We start from the raw sequence: 21,444 nt of genomic DNA on the forward strand, positions 1-21,444 counted from the left end.
AACCGACCAGTTGCCACAGCTACAGCAGTGAGCTTTTCGCTGTTGTGACACCTGTCAGGATGCAGCATCACAGTCAACACTTGGTTCTTCCTTTCTAGCCAGGGACGTTCTTCTGTCTATCCCGCTCCATTCTATGGGTTGTCCTTGACTTACGGTGGGTTTCAGACCTCTGGAAGATTTTGAAGTTCTTGTTCAGAATGTGGCTTCAATGTCAAGGACATCTTGCTCTTCTGGTTATGGAGGCTTCTTTCTGATTTCCGGTCTTGTTTGTCGGGATTTGCACTCACAACCTTCCTCTGAAAAGTTGAGACTATCCATTCATCTTTTACGTATATAGTATCCCTAAAATTCTTTTGCTTCAATGTATGGCTCTGCTGTTATGAACCGTACACCAACCTGGATTCGCTCCTTCTTGCCTTAGCCACCACGGTCGATGTCTTTCCCTGTTACTGACCTAGTTTCCCCCTGCTCTCCAAACCGTGTCATCCTGCCTTATCTGCTAGGACAGGATAGGAGAGGACAGAAGACCACTGTGGCAGATTTTATTTTACAAAGATGACCACAGCAATAGTTCCCATCTCACAACACCATCTTACATGTGACTTTGACACTGTGCCATCATTGGGTGGAATCTAGGCCCTCCCCCGTTGTGCCTGTCTCACCAATAAGATACCGCGAAAGGATATTACGACTTTAGAAGCTAGGTCAAGAGGAAGTAAAGCATCAGCCCAGCTGTCTTTTTGAAACCCAGATGCCACGTTGTGAGAAGCCCAGGACATAGAGAGGCCACCAGCAGGTGCTCTAGCAGACAGTCGCACTGAGGTTTCAGACAACAGGCGACATCAACAGCCTGACATGTAAGAGAGGAAGGCCACACAACAATCCCAGAGCAAGCTACATGCCGCTGTTCCACTGTAACTACACAGAAGACAGTCCTCCTCCCTCACCCAAGCATAAGTCCCCTACTTAATTTCACCATCATGAGAGGCATTAATAATAGTAACAATCATACTAAGATACTAATCATTAAGACAGATATTAAAATAAATAATTGTTTTTTTCCATACTAGCAAGCTTGTAGTGGCTCATTTTGCATATGCAAAAAAATTGAAAAAAATAAATAGTTGAATATTCAGATAACTCTAGACCAGGTTGTAGGCAAAGTATGGCCCTTAGGCCAAATCCAGCCTGCTGCATGTTTTAATAAAGTTTTACTGGAACTCAGTTCATTTGTTAACATATTTCCAATGGCTGTCTCCATGTGACATTGTCAGGGTTGAGTACTTGTGACAGAAACAGCATGATTCACAAAGGCTAAAGCATTTAATACCTAGGTCTCTGACAGGACAAAAAAACCCCGAGAAACTTTTCCGAACCATAATCTAGAGAAATAACTGACTTTTCTTTTGTAAGTTTGGGCAGTGTATATTTACCATATGGCCGCCTAATATACTTGTATCCTACCCAGCTATGTAAAGGCTGATTTTAAGTTGCACACCAAAGGTAAACTACATGTATACACTCATGTATTTGAGTAAAGCTTTCAGTAAACTGAAACACGCCACAGCAACTCTAACCAGGCCTATCTGTGATTTTCACACTGCTAATGCTGAATAGAGTCAGGTGAGGTGTCCCGACACAAATATGCTCATTGCCCGAACCATGGAATATGACACGTTGGAATAAATGTTTTATTTTTCCATCTGGAATAAGAAGACAGCTGATAAAACCAGAAACTTCTGACTGTTCAGGAATTTAGGTGGGTGGGATTTTGGAAGACAAAATAAAGGCAGATTTCTCCGGTTTTTAAGTAAAGACAAATATTCTAAAACAAGTAACATCTCAACTGCATTAACCTGGTCACAAAGTACCTACAAATTAAATGGGCTTGTGTTATGGATTCTAAGTGTGTTCTCCGTGAAAAAAAACAAAAAACAAAAAACAAAACCCTTTGTCAATCAAGGCCCACTTCTCTCCTTCATTCCTTTTTGTACTATAGAAAAATCCTGCAGGATAAAACATAGGAAAGCCAACTTATCCTCCCCCATTAATTGCAAGTGTGATGAAAGACGCTACCTCTACCCTTTTGAATAAAGGGAGTAAGAGTGGACAGAAATACCCAGCGGCTGGACAGCCACGACAAGTAAGTTTTTCTATCGCTGCTCCCACAGAGCTACTGGGTCAGGGGTTTTAACGCAGATACATAACCTGGTTCAAACCTTGCATTATTTCAAAGATCGTGGTCTTCACCTACTGTTTCAAAAACCCTCTTAAGATCCATTTTTTGTCAGGGTGATGAGTAATTCCCCTCTTTTCTAGGACTCAAAAGTTAACACAAATTGGTACCTGGAAATGACTAAAAGACATATATGACATCACAAATATACTTTTCCATATTTGCAAATGAGAGATTTATATAAGGTTTCTACAAATAGGGAGGTAACTATAGTTTCTGTCCAATTTCTGATACTCAGTCTCCTGCAAGATAAATTCTTTCAACAGGGGGTATCGATAACTTAGAAATAATTATTTACATATTAAAAATATTTCTTTATGAGGCTAAAATGCAATAATTTATATGATGACATATTGAAATTTTATAAGCTATATAAATAAAAACCACACTATTTCCCTGTTTAGGAAATTATCAACCTTATAGGGAAAACTATTTATAACCTTGAACTCTATACTTCATTACCTTATATTTAAATATCATTATATATACTGACCTAAAATGTCTTACTAACACAAGCGGAAGCTTGCATTTATGAGTCCTGAATCAATCCCTTCTAGGTTACTGGATTTTCAATTACTGAAATTAGTACACTAAATATCACCTTAGTTGCCTGAAAGAATAAAAGCACTTTTCCAAAGGGGAAATTTCGGAGCTGCTATTCATCCTGCAAGACTTTAATCTCTTCCAATGTAGGTAATCTTGTATCTTTATTTGATAATTTTGTATAGTCATTTAGAAAAATTAATATTTAATGGCAAAAATAAAAGCCAGACTTTGCTTTTCCTTTTGTATTTAAGACCTGAGTTTTGTTTCTCCAGAGAATTCTGCCATTGTCTAGAGAGCACTGCAAAATAAGCACACACGGGAAAGCCAGGGTTGAAGCGGCTTTGTGAGCAACTCCTAAATTATCTGCTATAAATTTTATATACAGAGATCAAAGATGTTACTTTCCAAAACACATGAAGCTCTTCTGTCTGGCAAAGTAATAAAAATAATGGCATAGTGTTCATTAACACAATGTAGACTAGCAAAAAGCGTTGGCCCTTAACCGATCTTCTCTTACCAGCTTGCACACAGGTGAAAAGCACAATCAAGACGTGAGGAGCATAAATGTGGGCAGACACACGCATTTAACAGGTCCGAGGGTAGATACGCAACAGCAACTATTTACAGCAGCACCTTACGGGTGTCAGTGGCTTTTGCAAAATAATCTAAGAGAAAGATGATATTAATTAACCACCAAAACTAGGGCTAGTGCTAATGAGGACTATGGGAGGATTAAGCATTTTACTGCCTAAGAGGAGGCCGAAAGGGAGAACCGTGGGAGGAATCAGAACTCAGTTCTTCACATCCTAGCCCTGCCTCTGACGAATGTGTTGACCTCAATCAAGTTATTTAACTCAGAACCTGGTTTCTTTATCTGCAAACTAAGAAGGTCTAACTTCCAAGAGTTAGGTACTCCCATAACCTGCACAAGCCTCCAGCAGAGAATTTCTAAACCACGTTGTTATAGCATTTTGTTCTCCAAAGCGAGTTACTGGATGACAGGAGCCATATCTACAAACACGCAAATACTGAGTACTTGCTAACTGTTGTTTGAAGAACACATCATCTAAGGAGTTGTTCTAGGGTTCCATGCCCTTGGCGTTAAGCTTGGCACATGCCAGTTAACAATATTTGTGTCTCCTTCTCCCTTCCTCACATGGAAGGGTCACTCTAATTGCTCTGGACTTACATGCACCATACCCGCTATTATCTCCAGAAAAATCATTTCCTACCCTGGAATATATTTTGGGTTTATTTCTTCTTTTACCAACCCTGATGATAGAACTTGTGTTCTGCATCTTAGTTTTCATCTCTGCAGCATCTTATATATTGCAAAAATATTTATAGATAAATGAGTGAATGGATAAATGAGTGAATGTATAGATAAATGAGTAAGTGAGTGAATGGATAAATAAAAGAGCAAATACATAACTTAAAGTTCATGATTCATGATTAAAAAGTCATGATTAAAATCTCTGACCATTTCATAGAAGGATGAAAATTATTTTCTTTTCCGCAAGTTCTTCTACTTCCTGGGCAGCATGAAAGGAATGCGTTATTATTATTTTGTTTCTGGCTTTACTTAATTCTACTAGAGGACTTGCAGGAAAACAGACAACTGGACAAAAAATAAACTAAGGTCCAAATGGGTTTCATTACTGCTACACATTCTGTATCTTAACCTTCACCTTGGAGTTTGGCCAGACACCGACTGTTAGTCCAACTGTTAGTCTGAGGGTGATTGATTTGAGCAATCATGTAAGTGTAAAGCGTTGTCAAGGCTGCCCCCAAACTGAGTCACAACAAAAGCAAACCAGAGCACTGGCTGTGCATGGCCGAGTGGCACGACTCCCTCCCACAGAGTTAAATGTGCTCTCTGCCCTTAAGTTTAAGTCGACACCAATGTCATAAGTTGAAGTTCGTTCATAGTGAATCTGACTCAGTAGAGCTTTTAAAAATGTCCTTAGCTTTCATTAGAAACTGAAGTAGCACAGTAATTTAATAAGGAACCTGAATGCAATTATGATAATTAAAATAGCAACTTAATTTTATGCTGTCTCTGAGAAATGTTCAACCCAAGGGTGGCATATTCCAAGTCTGAGTTACACTGGTTAATGCCTTTGATGAGTATTATCAAGTGATAAACATAATAAAGGTCAATTAGTCAAACTTATTGGCTGTATGCATTCAAACCATTACTATATATTTTAGCATGTGTTAGTTTTCGCTGTTAAAAGAATTCTTAGTAGCAATAAAAGATAGGTAGAAAATAGACAGGTGGAGGTTAAGAATAGTATAGGAAGTATAAAAGCCAAAGAACTTATATATAGTCCATGGACATGAACTAAGATGGTGGGGAATGCATATGGGAGGGGGTGTGGAGGGCAGAGGGGAATAGAGGGGGTAAAATGGGACAACTGTAATAGCATAATCAATAAGATATATTTTAAAAAAGAACGCAAGCCACTGTGGAAAACAATATGTAATTTCCTCAGAAAACTAAAAATGTAACTGCCTTTTGACCTAGCAATTCCACTGCTGGGATTATACCCTAAGAGCTCTGAAACACCAATCCAAAAGAACCTATGCACCCCAATGTTCATAGCAGCACAATTTACAATAGCCAAGAACCTGAAGCAACCTAAGTGCCCATCAGCAAATGAGTGGATCAAAAAACTATGGTACATTTACACAATGGAATTCTACGCAGCAGAGAGAAAGAAGGAGCTCATACCCTTTGCAACAGCATGGATGGAACTGGAGAGCATTATTTGCTAAGTGAAATAAACCAGGCGGTGAAAGACAAATACCATATGATCTCACCTTTAACTGGAACATAATCAACAGAAGAAAAAAGCAAACAAAATGTAACCAGAGACACTGAAGTTAAGAACAATCTAACAATAGCCAGAGGGGAGGGGAGAGGGGACAGTGGGGAGAAGGGTTTTCAGAAACTACTATAAAGGACACATGGACAAAACCAAGGGGGAGGGTGGAAGCAAGGGAAGGAGGTGGGTTTGGCTGGGGTCAGGGAGGAGGTGTGGGGAGAAAATGCAGACAACTGCAATTGAACAATAAAATAATTTTTAAAAAAGAATTAAAAAAAGGAATTCTTAGGATGGTCTTCCATAAAATAAAAGTAATATATCATTATGCTCTGGCTGGTGAGGCTCAGTGGCTGAGTGCCAGCCTGCAAATCAAAGGGTTGCTGGTTCGATTCCCAGTCTAGGGCACATGCCTGGGTTGCAGGCCAGGTCCCCAGTTGGGGGTGTGTGAGAGGCAACCGCACATTGATGTTTCTCTCCCTCTCTTTCTCTCTCCCTTCCCTCTCTAAAGAATAAAATAAATAAAATCTTTAAAAAAAGAAATATATCATTATTCTTTGATTATAATGTGAAACTGCTAGTTGCTGGGACAAAGATGTAGAGGACAGAAGTGTACACTCCATCAAGAAGGGGATAATTCACAGGGCTGACAAGTCGGGAGATAGGCCGTTCCAACAGGCACTGGAACTCAGAGCTTACACAGAAGGCTGGAAGTAGAAATCAGCCAGGCAAAGAGTGTGAATGCATTTGTACATATTGGTGTGCATCCTTGCACATTGCACTAGCCCACACCATGTGCATCCTCTGTGCACAAGTGCATGATGCATGGGATGGGGTGAGGTGTAAGGGAGGGCATTGCCAGGCACAAGAATGTATACGCCTTGCCTTCAGTACTCAAGTGTTTTTGTCAGGCTGTAGTTACAGAGAGATGTGGGCACCTGTCGGAATGGTAGACAAAGGTCAGATCACAAAAAAGTTCTCATGCCACGTTTAGAGTCTGGAGTTCACAGAACATACATGCAATTGCAATTCTTAATTTAAATATCTGTTTCAGTTTGGGTTTTACGACGAATGCCGTATAAGTTTATGTCTCTTAACTACAGGAAATTTGCTGTTAACATATTTTGTTTCACACTTCATGTCTGTTACTATTAGATATCAAACCCTTCACCTTCCCACTTTGGGAACAAAGCTCTCTAACTGTACACATGGTTTTATAGCTGCTCTTTTCACATTCGGTCATGCTTGATTAATGTCCAGTTTTTGTTATAGTTAAAATTCTACCTTTAAGAATTATTTTGCAGCTGAGTAATTTTTTCATTGTATAAGGTAATGTCTAGTCAATGCCTAAGAACAGCATAAAAATAGCAAAACACTACCCTTTCAGAAATTTAAAGAAACACACATACAAATGCACACATACCGATATTTCTATAAGTACGATATCTGTAGACAAAGCCACCGAGAATTTAATTTCATTCATCCACATGTACAGTATTTCACAGATACTAATTAGGTGTTTAGCTTATTATTTATTTTATAGATTTGATATTTAAGGTAAAGAAAGACAAACAGTCACATACACAGACATACACATACACCTAAGAGACTCCGTTGCTTTGGGCTATAACACAAAATTATTACTAGCTCGTCAATTTAGTTTTAATTCCCCTCTTATCTTGCACATCACCCACCAGCAACTGAACTGAGCTGTATGACAGTCAAGCAGTTTAGGTCCTCACTTCACTCATTCATTATGTTGAGAAGACACCATGTTCCTGTCCAGATACATGTTATATATCTGGGTCAAAATTTGTATCAGCCAAATGGAACGAGCCAAATAACATTAATCTGGATTTCTTTATGCACGAAAAGAACATGATAGGATGTTTTTGTTATTCCACATCACCCCTAATACACAATTTGTCATCACTGATTCACATACGAGGATCCTGGAACCACAATATTCAAATGAGTTTCAGGTGTTTTTCTTCCCCCTTCTGAATTTCCCTTCTCGTTTTCAGTCTTTCTAGCTCTCTGCTACCACCACGCTCTGCTCTGCTAGCACTTATCACACATCTTGAGCAGGGAACACTTGATAAAGTCTCTTTCTTTGACCAATCTGAAGCATGCCATGAGCCAGTGCTGAGAAAAGAAAAAGCACTTTCTTTTAAAATAAAAGATCTCACAATGGTGCTTCAACTACTGTGCCAAGATGCTGGCAATTGCGTCCTTTATCATCGTAGTGATTGTCCCAGGGAGGCTTTGTTTGGGACAATGGATCAGGAAAGAAAGACCCCAGGAGCTTGCACAATTTCCACTGCGCCAAGGAGGCATCTGTCCACCACTGCACCAGGTCTATAAGTGCTGATAGAAATGTGCCCCCTTCCAAATCACTTTATATTGCCTCAAAGTACAACAGAGCTATAGATTCACAAGCCACAAAAACTTTACTTTTCTTCTTAAAGAAAATGTACAATGCTGATTAAAAAGACCTGGTATAGTGGGGTATTTTAAGGACAGGTAGGAAACGCAGAATCTTGCATATAAACATGTATGTAAATATTTATATATAATATATACTATACTATAGCGTCTACACGTATATGTGTAATACAATGTTGAAGACACATGACTTTCTCATATCAAGGCCAGCTTGTACTTTGTTATCATTTGGGACATTTGCTTAAAGCCTATGTCAACAAAAGCAAACTTTTCCCATCTTCATTTTCAACAAAAGCAAACTTTTCCCATCTTCATTTTGAAAACAGAAACAAAGCTAATTCCTATTTGTCTTCCGACGAAAATTGTGTGTCTGGTTTCTAAATGACATTGAGTTTGGCTTTTCCTTACAAACAATTCATCTACCACCTTCATTTCCAGATCACCATTCTAATGATTTACCTCCCAGCTAAATGGAAAAAGAAAAAAATGTGTGTCCTCAGTTTTGTACGGCACTGAGCCTGACATAAATGAGTTAATGCCCAGGAAAGGAAAGAACCCAGACTTGGTGACCTTATCATTGACTGACTTCCCCCAAGAGGCTTTGTTTCCTGATGTATTTGTTTGCAGTTGCTGGCCTTCGTTTTACATCAGATATCCTCTCTATCATTAGATAAGTCTCTTTATCGCTTTAAGTCCCTGAACAAATAACACAAATTCCAATAAACATTTAGACTCAATTATTAATCCAGAGCAAATAATGCTCCTTTGCATTCAATAGACTTTCTCAGCAATAGATTCCAAAGCACTGCACTCTTGAGAGGGGAGTACAACATCCTTGGGTTATAATATATTTAAAAAAGAAAAAGGGAGGGAAAATGGATACAAAAAATGACTAAATCTTAAGTGAAAAGTGCAAATTTACATTGTAACATAGTACCTTTATCTAATGAATACATTGGCAATTCACTGGAACTTGATAGAGAACTATGTAATAGAATCCAGAAGAAATGTTCTCAGATCTTACCAGATAGATGATGAGGGTAAATCTACATATTTAATAGGCTAATTAACTCCTGATTGCTAATCCCTAAGGGGCATTAGAAGTGTTAAACATTCTTTACCTGTGCAACTAGAGAATCCCAAAGAAAAACCAAACACACCTTAGGGCTGAGATTTGACCCTTATGGAAACTTGCACCTTTAAAACCTGATGAGCCTTATCTCAGAATTCCTTAGATTAATGGGAGCCATTGTTCTTTCATGGAAACATCACTCACAAATAAAGTCTAAAGCTTTGCTATACTTCAGTTGAAGAACAAAAACACAAAACTCATTGCTTCCAGTTTGAAAACTACATATTCTTTTATATAAAAAGAACTCCATAAAGGAAAAATAAATAAAATGATTACTCAAGTATGTACTCTCAACAAACATGTCATTGAGCAGCAATAAAAAGAGGTAAAGGCATAAAAGTTACATTTTACAAAGAATATGATGGTGTATGAGGAAGGTATGGATTCTTTTAGGAATTCATAGGAATAGAGAAAAAGAGAAAAGTGATAGACTGTTAAGACATTTAAAAGAACAGTATAAGAAACAAAGACCAAAAAAAGTGTGTCTCTAGCAGAAAATATTGCAGGTGAGCGATGGAAGAAAAGTCGGGAAAGGTAGTTGTGGTCAGACCCCAGAGGGCCGTGGAGTTCAGCACACAGGCGCACTGAAGGTCTCCGAGTGCTTAAGTGCTGGGACCGTGCACGGGCCAGTCTAAACACACAGCGGGAGCAAGGAGATGATCGTCCAGGGGCAAGAACAGAGGCTAGGGCAAGCTAAGTGTGGACACGGACGGCGATGCCAGGAACTGGGCACTAACCACGTATGAAAGACGTTTGCTGGGACTGCGAGGGGAGCGGATTCCAACAACTGAATCAACGTGCGAACTGAGATAGTGCGAAGAGGCAAAGACAACTAGGAGGCTTCACGGCTAGAAGTGTGGAATGCTGAGACACCTAAGCACAAGTGACAGTTGAAGCCATGGTGGAATAGTGTTTGTGATTGTTCACTAACACTGCTTCCCCTTCCTGGGGGACAGTGTTCGTCCTTGCCTGTTATAATCAGGCTTGGCCACACGACGTGCCAGTGGAAGAGAGAGGTACGTTATCTGTCCCTTCCGTCAAAAAGCTTTCTTTTCCCTCTTCCACAGACCTGGTAATATTTAACTACTGACTGCTTCATTAGCCTGGCCCTGGAGTTAAATTAACATGGAAGGAAAACCACAGCTGATGTGTTGAGTGAGTGAGAAATAAATTAGTTGCTGTAAAAGCCACTGGGATTTAGAAGTTGTGATTACTGCAGTATCATCCAGCCTAACCGAACTGATAGGCGATGGGAACAAATAAGATTTCCCAAAAAGGGAAAGCAAAGAAAGATGAGAGGACAGCCTAGCATAAGACTAAACCGAACAACTCCCAATTTGCCATTTCATAGGAAAAGAAAAGAAAACAACTGCGTTAGATTGCCAAATTACTTTGAGCATAATTTCTTAATTTTTGCCATTACTTTCACTGTAGAAAACTCCTGTATTTAAAAAAAAACCAAAAAAACCTGCTAGATCAGATCAACGTATTCTGGTCAAATTGGAAAATGTTCGCTCTATGAAATATTCTGTAACAAATAGCAACCACCAACTACACCAACAATTATGAGTGTTCAAAATGTTTTTTAAAATATGACTTACGCTTGCAAATTTTTCTTTGTGCATATTTACCAACCTAATACTTCTCATTAGATCGCATGGAATAAAGTTATGTTTTAAAGTTGGGGAGTCTCTTTATTGCTCAGAGGTCGAGGAACGAGGCTTTCTGTGAGCAGTCGGTGGCTGATGTCTGAGCACTGTCTCTTACCACCCCTCCAGCCTGTAGAATGATGAGTAATAAAAGGGAATTCCAAGATCATAAAGTTAGTGAATAAAAGCCTACCCAAAGTGTCATTTTGACATATTTGTTAGCCTAAGGCAGCAATTAAAAGCTATAATACATGATTTAGAAATTTAAGAAGAATCGTTTGTCACAATTCTCTTTTTATCAAGTAGATTTGTGATGAAAGTTTGCGTTTTATGAGTGTTCTGGTTCTGGTATATTTGAGAAACCACGGAAAACCTCCAAGCCAATTTTCTAATTCAAGCCCACATTACTTCTTGCTCTTTTCACTACTGTTGCCCAGCCTTCTCTTAAGGTTCTTATCTACCAAATCATTGTATATTTGGCCTTTTTAAAAGCAGTTAGTTTTTAATATAGTTGGATTATTTTTATGAAGGATAATTCAGTAAAATTAGCAAAATGTGATTTAATACATTTATTCCTTTTTGGTATGGCTAAGCCCACACATCACAAAATAACATTGGCTTTAAGCAAAATGGTTCATATTTTTATTATTAAAAATACATAATCTTTAATTCTAGAGTCTTATCTCTCTTCGTCTGCCTCCAAGTATTTAACTCTTCTGGGAAAATAGCTCAGAGCCCCATTTTGTTTTCAGGGTTATTCTCCTTCCTAGTCAGTCTGAGGAAACAACAGTTTTAAGAACAGTCCAACTGGTTAGCATAGGTGCCTGTAATTTATATTGTAATACAAATGGGATAGGACTCCCAAAATGATAGGAGCTTTCTTGGGCTAATTTTATAGACAGTTTTGTGGAATCCCAGTTTGATACAATTTGACTTAACACATCTGGTAAGTGTGCTAGAATTGGTAGTCTTTCAACCTATGAAACTGGTGGGGGGTTTTTTATTTAAAAAAATTTTTTTAGTATAGATGTATAGATCCCCATAGATTAGGAGAGTTATGTCCTTCCTTGATGCCTATCACTTCCTTTGACTTTAGAATATTTGTACCAACTTTATAAATTTCACTATCCCTTCTGCCTTTCTGGAATTTTCTCTAGGTCCAGCCTGAAAGGGGTGTTTCACCGTTTCAACACCATTCCAACCATTAGGTAGGGCCTGGCAACTCCACTGGGAATCAGTTAATTTTACGTAGGTTGTCACCCATAGTCCAATCCGAAAATTGTTTCCACTCAGCTTCCAGAACAACAGAGCCTTGATGACTGCCACCCTTTACATGTCAGTCTTCAAGGTGAGGCATGGACGGCGGCATTCACACAGAGACAACGTGCGTGGGTGCCTGTTCTAACCCGGGTCAGCGGCTCTACCTGCCACATACGTGTGTATTTTTAAATGGTGTGCACCCCCAATCTAACAGGGACGTTTGCATTTTAAAGAAGAGTCGAGATAACCCAAATAGCCATTACTGATGAAGATATCCAAGAACAGAAACATTTGGGGGCAAGCAAACTCTTTATATCACACGCTTTACAGCAACCTCATCTGTTTAAATCAAACCCTTTTTGCATTCAATCTCTCTCTTCGTTTTCCCTACCAAGTTTTTTTTTGCAAATGAAAGATATATCTTTATGGAAAGTGTGGCTTTAGGGATGCCAGTCCGTTCCCTAGATATCTGGGAACTAAAATTACACTCACCTGCCTCATTACTGCTCATTCCCCTATAGCCCCCAAAAGAAGGGAGTAAGTTTTAAATTAATAGAGAAAAGATTAACGCTTTCCCTGTAAGTTTTACATCTAAATTAATAAAATCACACAATCCAGCTTTTACTCTGGATACGAAAGAACTAAAGATGACAAGCACTTCTTTTGTACCTTTAGTACGTTGTGACACAAAATTGAATGGATCAGAGTTTCAAGGGGGCGAGAGAAAAGTCAGCTGTCCAAAAGACATTTCACTCAGCACCTACACCTGGTGACAGGGTACAAAGCTGACAGCAGCACTCAGCTTCAGAGAGTACACAGGGTTCTCAGGAAGGACAGCATAATGCATCTACCAGTAATGCCTGGGTGAGTGACAACCATGTTGTCATGGGAACTTGGGGAGAACATCATTATCCCTTACGGATTCACATAGGAGCAAGCATCTCCCCAGATCCTCTGAGTAGCACATACGTGTCTAATGGATGCAATGAGGTATAATAAAGTCACTATAATCTGTTCTATTTGTTCACTGTGGCATTTTATGTCTTCATCAGTCATGGCCAGAAGAGTCTCTTCCAGGTAAGACATTACCATCTATAATGATACGAATGTTTCCTGATCATTGCCATTTGTAGTGACTGGGAAACATGTACCAGCCCTTCCGTGTCAGACAGTGATTTATTAAAGGTATGTCTATGAATCACAGAGAATTTCCTTTCATGTAAATTTTGAGGACCAGCGTTCTTATATTTTAAAATGTTGGCCTAGGGAAACCCCATGGGCTTCCCCTGCTGCAAATAAACTGGCTGTTTGCAGGAGGTATCCCAAGGGGCCTTTCAGAGGCCACTATTTCACTGTGAAGACTCTGTTAAAAAGAGTAATTGGTATCAATAACACTTACCTGTGTATGCAGAGGAAAGGTTACCCAGCTGTAACAAGCTCAGAATAACACAGCTACTACTTAAAACACTGCAATGCTTGGGATTTATGAGAATAAGTCCTGTCAGTAATAATGCCCTTATCGGGGCCTTCTCGATTCATTTGGCAGACGGTGCTGTGTGCTCACAGTTAAATCAAATCTGCCATGCAGTCGCGGGCTCCGGTGCTGCACGCCAGGTCCAAGCGGTGCACACTGGGAAAGCTTCCCTCAAACAGGGTTGCTGGGGACAAGGCTTCAGAGGCCTTTAGGACTCCTGTATGGCTTTGAAAACAGTCAAAGGACTGTTTTACACGCAAACTCTGCAGTATAACTCGTGATTACCTTCATGTCTTCAGGGTGTTAGAAAACTGAGGGGAAGCAATTACCATCACATAGAAAGATGGATCGAGCATGAATCAATGTGGCAGAAACACAAACAAACGGACACGGGGTCAGACAAGGGAAGAAACCCCAAAGAACAACGATGACGACAACAACGACAACAACAACAACAAAGAACGTCGCTTAACCTGTTTTGTCAGAGCTGGTATTGATGGTATTGGTAGTGATGGAGGTGAAGGTAGTCTTTGCGCTGTCCTTGGCAGTGACAGATTTCTGCTTATTTTTCACAGCTTCCAGTGCTTTGAGCTTCTTGGCATGTTTCGTGCCTTTGTAGTGGGCCGCAGCCTGGCTCTACAAAGGAGAACAAAATGAACCATGCAATCAGGCTCATTTCTAAACTAGCATTCTCTGTATTACTGCAAATACAGACTCCCTTTCAATAATAGGTACCATTCAAGCTAATTTTGGCTGTGGCCAAACAGTGGGGTTCTATTTAGAATGATGCTGGAAAGCAATGGGAATCGAATTCTAAAACCTCTGGATGGAAGGAAGAAATATTCTATTGCTTCTCTTAGAAGAAGTGTAGCTGAGCACTAACACATCAACAACATTTTCTTTGTGGAGTGGAAAAAAAATAAGAATTTACACCTGTATCGTCTTTGTTCTGCCATAGAAGATGCTGGGCTCCCAAAGATTAACAAGGGCCCTAGGAAAAAAAAAATAGCTCTCACCTTCTTGGCTTGGGAAATGTGTTTTCTCTTTCTACAATGTACCTTATTAATACAGTCCCCAAGAGGTGTCTACAGAAAGCTTGAGAGTTCAAAATCAAATGCACTGCCTAAGTCCAAATGGAGTACACGGAAGCTGGGCAATTTTCCGATTCTTTCTTTTCTCCTTGCTTCCCACAGAGGGTAGTGTGAGAAATTCAAGGCAGTGACATTCCTTCAACACGTGGGTCTTTCATGCCCCGATCCGTTGTCAGGAGGCTCTGGTGTGTTTTGACTACCTAAGAGGGCCAATGCAATTCTTTTGTCTGGGCCTTCTGAGATCTTTTTTAAAACAGTAATATATATTTCCCCAAGTTTCTTTTTGCTTCACACTATCATTTTGGTACTGGAGAGACATAATCACGGAGGTAGAAAATCATCATAAAGAAATCTATACGTATGAATGTTTATTTGTTCAGATTAAAAGCCTTTGTGTCTTGGGGTGGGCTGGGAGTAGGCAAGGAAATTCTTAGATCAGAAGGTTTTCCAGCTCAAAACCTTTAAAAACGTCACCTACCACAGAAGGTATCTCAGTGGAGGACTATGCCTGTCAGACTACCCATTACTCCAAAGGCTTGCTTAAACTCAATGTTCCATTTTGCAAGAAAAATAATAATCACATTGTTCTCTTCATTACAGCAACGGTGGTAGGTAGAGTGTTGCAATATATCTTTTTATAAATGATAAATAACCCACACCTCCATTTGCATCATTCTAACAAGTATCCTGAAAGGACTAGGTACCCTTATTGAAAGAACACTGGACAAGGAAATTATATATTAGAAACAGTTTGAACAGAGAGGACACTCATGCATCAGTTACAAGTTTTCCAACAACACATAACATCAAAAGACATAGTGTGAGCCAAAATATGAAGTTAAGACTTGCTATAGCTAATTGAAGAACCAGAACTAGATTGGATTGGCTTGACTCTACATGGAGAATGCTACTTTGATGGACAGAGAGGTGTGTCCCTTTTGATTTCCTGTCTAGTTCTCCTTCTTAATAAATCAAGTCCTTTGGACATAGCACTGGGCAATATGCTATAGTCATTTAAATCCACAGTATAGTTGGTCATCTTCTCTAGCCAACTGGCTACATACTTTCCCTTAAAGCAAAGTTCTTCTTTTTCCTCTGTCAGCATTCCTATCCGAGTATAGAACTGGATGTTTTATATATAATACATATTAAAAGACAGTGTTTAAATTAACATTAATATCTCCACTTATATCTCCAAAATATACATTTTAAGGTTTCTAACAAATCTGCCTGTTCAGTGGTATTTCAAACCAGAAGACACTTTGTTTTAGAACACCGTAGAACCAGGAAAGTATCACTATTTTGGAAATTAAGAAACTTATTCCAAAAGAACCTGACAAGTAAAGAGAATATTTATACCCCCAAAATATTCTCCAAACAGGTACAACTAAGTCCATGCTTCCAACAAGTGAAATAGCTCAGGGAGCTGTGGGGAGGAGGGGCTACTAAAGTGACCAATAGTCGGGGTGCTCCAAATGAGACACCTGAGAGATTAAGAAGCAAAAAATAACAAAAAATGCACACTCACTTGTTAATTGAGTAACAGTCCCAAAGCACCCTGATAATAATTAAATAATTATTAAATAATTATTTGGTTAAGAGAAAGCCAACTAAACCTCCCATAAATTCAAAAAACAAATCCCATGATATGCAGGTCCAGTGGGCTACGGGGAACCCACCGCGTGGAGAGCAGAATTTAGGGGAAGGATGACATACAGAGGGGACATAGCACCTGAGGACATCGGCGTGACTGTGACGGAGTGAAAGTGGACATAACAGTCGGAAACGGAATGTAGAGAGATAACCTTTCGGGAGATTATAAATTTGCTTTATCACTGACTTTTATTTAATGTTCATAGAATTTATTGGATTGCTCTTGGGTTATATTAGTATTAATTTTTTGATCTATGTATATTAGCTCCATAACTCTTGGTCTAACTTGATACAGGTGTGTTGAAAAAGAGTGCGTTCCTTGTGGGGGAAAAAAAAAGAAAGAAAGAAACAACTCAACACTCCTTAGTTCCTACCCCTTTTTGTCACTTCACTGGACTGGACAGATTATTCAGCCACATCCAAGCTTCCTGTGACTGTAGCCTAAGAAAGAATACTGCTGGGAGATTTTCAAAAAACAGCAGTTGCCCAGAGATGCCTCTTTGGGCCTGGTCTGGGCAGAGAGACGCTGGAGGTAACATCACACCACAGTCCCCCCCCCCCCAGGTTGTTTGCTGTTATTTATCAGCCCGTCTCTGAGTCAAGTCTGGGAGCCGCCATCAGACACAAGCAAACACTTATTTTTCACAGAAACGATTTCAAGGTTAAAGAGGACTACTTCCTGATGACACATTTCAGAATTGTGTATTTTAAAACTAAAGCAGAACCAGATGATCGCAGTATGCTGAAGTGAGCAGAACAACAAAAATTGGACTTTGACAACCTAACTTTTAAATAATAAGTGGAATATTGGGGTGTTGTGTAATAAACATCCCTATTACCGACCCTGAAATAGCACCTGGCACCAACGAATCTAACAAGTGTCATCGCAGAGGCAAGTGCTGACATTAAAGATAAGGGCACACATCCCGGTAGAAAAGGATGATGCCACTTTAAATGTCATCACCACACTGCAGACATCCGTGGCCAGTCAGACTGGTCGGTCGTCAAATTGAATCTTTGGTATTTCAAAATGGCTTCCAGTTTAAAAACAACCCAAGTTCCCAAGTAGGTAAAAATAACTGTTAGGTGGCCAACATTTGGGAGAAGAGTTTCATCCTTCTGAAACACACACACACACATTTGTCTAAGTAAGAGGGTTACTTATCTTACTCATCTCATCTACGTAAGAGCCTTCTTTGTAAATCACTATCACCCTGTGAAACTCACAGACTATTTAGTATTCATGTATCATGTTATTCCTTTAGCACCAATATCTTATATACTTTTACTCTACATCTCTTATATAGAGGTGTCTTAAAATGTTGCTTTTTTAAACTAGGAAGTGTATTAAAAGTACATGTATCTGGTTACCATAACCAGTTGTCATGAACACATTATTTCAAAAGGGACAATGTGGTCTTTGTTGGTTCAGATCATGTCATTTTATGACATATTGAATTTAATAAAATAAATTGAACATTATAACACTAAAATATAATATAAAATCATGAAGAGGAGTTATTGAAGCTGCTCTTTGGGGAGGGCAGGGATAACACTTGAGCCAGAGGAAATCTTTTTTATTTTTTTAATTATCTGATATTGAAAATTTTAGCTTAGATTACTGTTTGAAGATGAAGATAAAATGAAATGATAAAACACTCTAAAACACTCTAGATTTATATTTTGAGAACTATTAAAAATTAATCCATGAAAAATGTTAACAATTTTAATTAATCTAAGTACTGTTGATTTTATGATACACTCACTCAAGTAAAATACGGAGGCAGTGGGCACAGGCTCAGCCATGTGGATTAGGAGCAGTTCACATTATATCTGGTCAGGGGCGTGTCAAATACATCAAACGTCACTTTTGTGTATACCAGTCAAAGATCTCCAAGTCCTTGTTCTATCTGAATCCCCTTTTCATCAAGCAACCCTCAGCTTAATTTCACATCCGTAGAAACTGTTCTCAAAGTGTGGTCCCAGACCAGTAGCAGCAACAGGCGCTGGGAGCTTGCTAGAAAGGCAAATTCTCAACCTCCATTCCAGTCCCACAGAATCAGCAATCTGTGTTTTACAAGCTCTCCAGGTGATTCCGGGGCATATTAAAGTTTCAGAACCACTCATCTTAAATATTAGCACATTTTCTCCAAAGATGACTCCTTCTTCTATACATAGCCAGTCTAGATTTTTTAAGATTAATGCATAATCATTTGAAGATTGAACATTTATATATGTCTGAATGTCAGCAATATATATTACCCAAGAAAAATTATCAAAAGTTTCTTTCCTTAAAAACAAGTCATAAAAAGAATAAAATAACTCAGATACATACGTAATTGGAGAACTTCTATCCAAGGCAGACGAATGCAAAAGAGCACATCCACCTTGAAAATCTCCATACAATTCTAAAACCCTATGTAAGTGCTTTCCAAGTCCTTGTGACTTTGTCTCTCCAGTTTCTACTTTTTCTCTCCAAGCTAATTATTATTGCAGCGTGACCCTCTGACCCCATTATTTTTACCTCAACATGGAGTGCTTTGCCACGATCCATTTTGTGGGGGCTGCAGGAATCCCCACCTCTATGAAAAAATAAGCAAAGCCAAGAGCTGTATCACAACTGTTAAAACTTCACTATCACAAGTACCCAATTCATTATTTTATTTTGCATTAAACTAATGTAGTTTAGTCATGTCCTGGTTCTTTCTTTATATACTTAGGGCTTCTTTTTTTATTGAGGAAAACTTCTCGCCAGCAGGCAAATAAAAACCACTGGGGAAAGCCAAGTAGAGTGCCTCTCCTGTTACTCCGCTTAAACTATCTGAAGGAGAAATTTAAAGGTAGAAGAGTTCATTTTTTCACATTTTCCTTACTGTTGTGAATACATGTACCTTTAAATTCTCTTATACAACAGGGGAAGCGATGTGATGTAGATATTTTTATTCCTTAACTACATGTCCCATAAACAGTATTTACTAATTTATTTTAACTTGTGATTGTGTAGTTAATGAGTAAGTAGATGACTACACTATGAATAAAAATGAAAATTCACTGGCATTGAGTCCCACAGTAAAAAAACATGACTCAATTAAGGGTATTCTCTCTGAGCTCAAGTGATTGATGCCTTACTTTAAATGTGTTCTTGTCTTCTATACTCTTCAATATAGAAATTGACAGTAACAGTCACAGGAATAAAAAAATAGAAAAAAAAGATAATCCCACAAGAGTAAAGTGATTTTTATACACCACCACTACTCACTGGGAAAAAATCTAAAGAGAGGCATGTCATAATTTCTGAGATACTTTAGGTAACTCTAATTTTTATTTCATAAGAAACAAAAATACCCTGTCATTAAATACTTATGTGATTGTAAAAAAAATAATTTAGATGGACTCTTTTTCAAAGCTCTTCAACACATCTACCACATCACGATGTTTAAACACTAAGCATTTGATGTTTTTGAGTATCTGATATGTGAATGAAAAAGCAGAGAGTACTTACTGACTTGAGAGAGAAAAGCCACCGTGAATGGTTTTGCCTGGCTCTTGTTGGGAAGCCATCATTTCTGTATATTTGGGATCCAGGCAGCTGCCCGCTGACCTCTCATGTTGGAGCCTTGATGGGAGGACAGGCTGACAGTGGGCTCTGGCAGCCCAGAGTGTACGGTCTAGTTGAGTTGAAAGGGATATCTGTCTCTGGCTCAGTTAGCTCAATATTTTGGGGAGCTTTTTGGGTGCCAAAAACCTGAAGTGAGTTTTAACCCTAGTGATATAATCACAAAAACGTCTTCTATGGAACTGAGATATGTTAAAAAAATGTTCTCTGACTACTTAATTGGTGTTCAGTAACCCTTCACGATGTCCTTAGCTAATACTTCACTCCATCTGTGAGTGTCACGTACCATTTAAAGTTTGGAGGCAATCAGAAATGTTGAGTCCAAGTACGTCTGTGAGTCAAGCTATTGCAGGTGTTGGTATCATCAGCACAGAAAAACGTTCTTTATTTCCTGGCATGACACACATGCTTCCTCTAAGTAACCCCCAGCTTAAGCTCCAGGCACCCTACCTGCCTCAAACCACCCCCCTAACCCCGACGTGCACCTCCTCAGCCCCGCCTCCCTGTCACAATGTCTGTTTTTCAGCAAGGATAACTGCTTGCAGTGCAGGTAAGTGAGGGATATATCTCCCTTTCATTCTCCTAAGAAAAACACCACATGAAGAAATCATTTTCAAGCCTTTGTATGACTAGTTCCCTCTGCATAGAGTACCATACCTTGCTGACAGATGGCTATCTGTCACCTCTCACCTCCTTCTTGTAGTCTTGGGTGTGCCTGCATTATAGCGCTGACATGAGAAGGGTTAAATGTCTTTTCCTTCTCATAGAGAATCTCTCAGCAGAGAGGGAAAGACATGATGTTCCTTGTCATTCGCCCCTAGGTCCTAGTCTAGATCATCTAAATAGGTGCCTATTAAATGCACTTTGAGTTAGCTTCACATTTTGATTTCAAAAGGGAAATATGCATATGGTGTCTCAATGGATTTTATGTGAGCAGGGTTCAACTTAATTCTCTGCCATTCTCTGGCACTTTGCCTTATCTGCTGAACACACTTCAGGGAATTTTTATGGCACTTAATGTTGTATAAGCATCTGGCACAAACACAAACTATTATTTTTTTTTCCAGGAGAAGCTTATCACCAACTGCAAATTGTGCTATTTATGGGAGCTCTCTTTGCAAAGGAATAGTATCGAGATTGTTTCACTTTTTAAAATTCTGATGAATAACTAACACTTTTTTTTTTAAACCTGGGAAATTCAATGAGTAATTCCAGCAATGAGTCTGCAATTTAAGATTTATTTAAAAGACCAAATTCTTTTAAATACATAAAAATTTTTAGTGCGAGAATGCTATTTTATTTCTCTGTTGACACCATTTTAAACTCTCATGAAGGAATATTTTATGCTCTAAAACAATATGGAGGAACTAATCCTGACGTCATGAACTTATTTTCCTCCCTACAAACCCACATAATAACACATATCCTGCATTTGCTGAAGAAGGACACCTTCCACTGGGGGGAAATGATTAAACTTCCTATTTCTCCATAAATCAAGGAAGGACTTCTTGCTATAG

General features: G+C 38.9%; 1 protein-coding gene across 4 annotated transcripts in view; it reads right to left on the bottom strand.

Annotated features, from left to right (window-relative positions):
• Positions 1-21,444, bottom strand: part of ZNF385D (zinc finger protein 385D) — a 741,503-nt gene that overhangs the window by 67,264 nt on the left and 652,795 nt on the right. For all 4 annotated transcript variants that reach the window (XM_053930206.2, XM_024565923.4, XM_045200169.3 and 1 more), the window contains one exon: positions 14,041-14,203. In XM_053930206.2, coding sequence (XP_053786181.1) covers positions 14,041-14,203 — 163 coding nt within the window. The remainder of the gene's footprint in view (positions 1-14,040; positions 14,204-21,444) is intronic.

The sequence above is a fragment of the Desmodus rotundus genome, chromosome 8 (assembly GCF_022682495.2).
Source record: "Desmodus rotundus isolate HL8 chromosome 8, HLdesRot8A.1, whole genome shotgun sequence".
NCBI classification, from domain to species: Eukaryota; Metazoa; Chordata; class Mammalia; order Chiroptera; family Phyllostomidae; genus Desmodus; species Desmodus rotundus.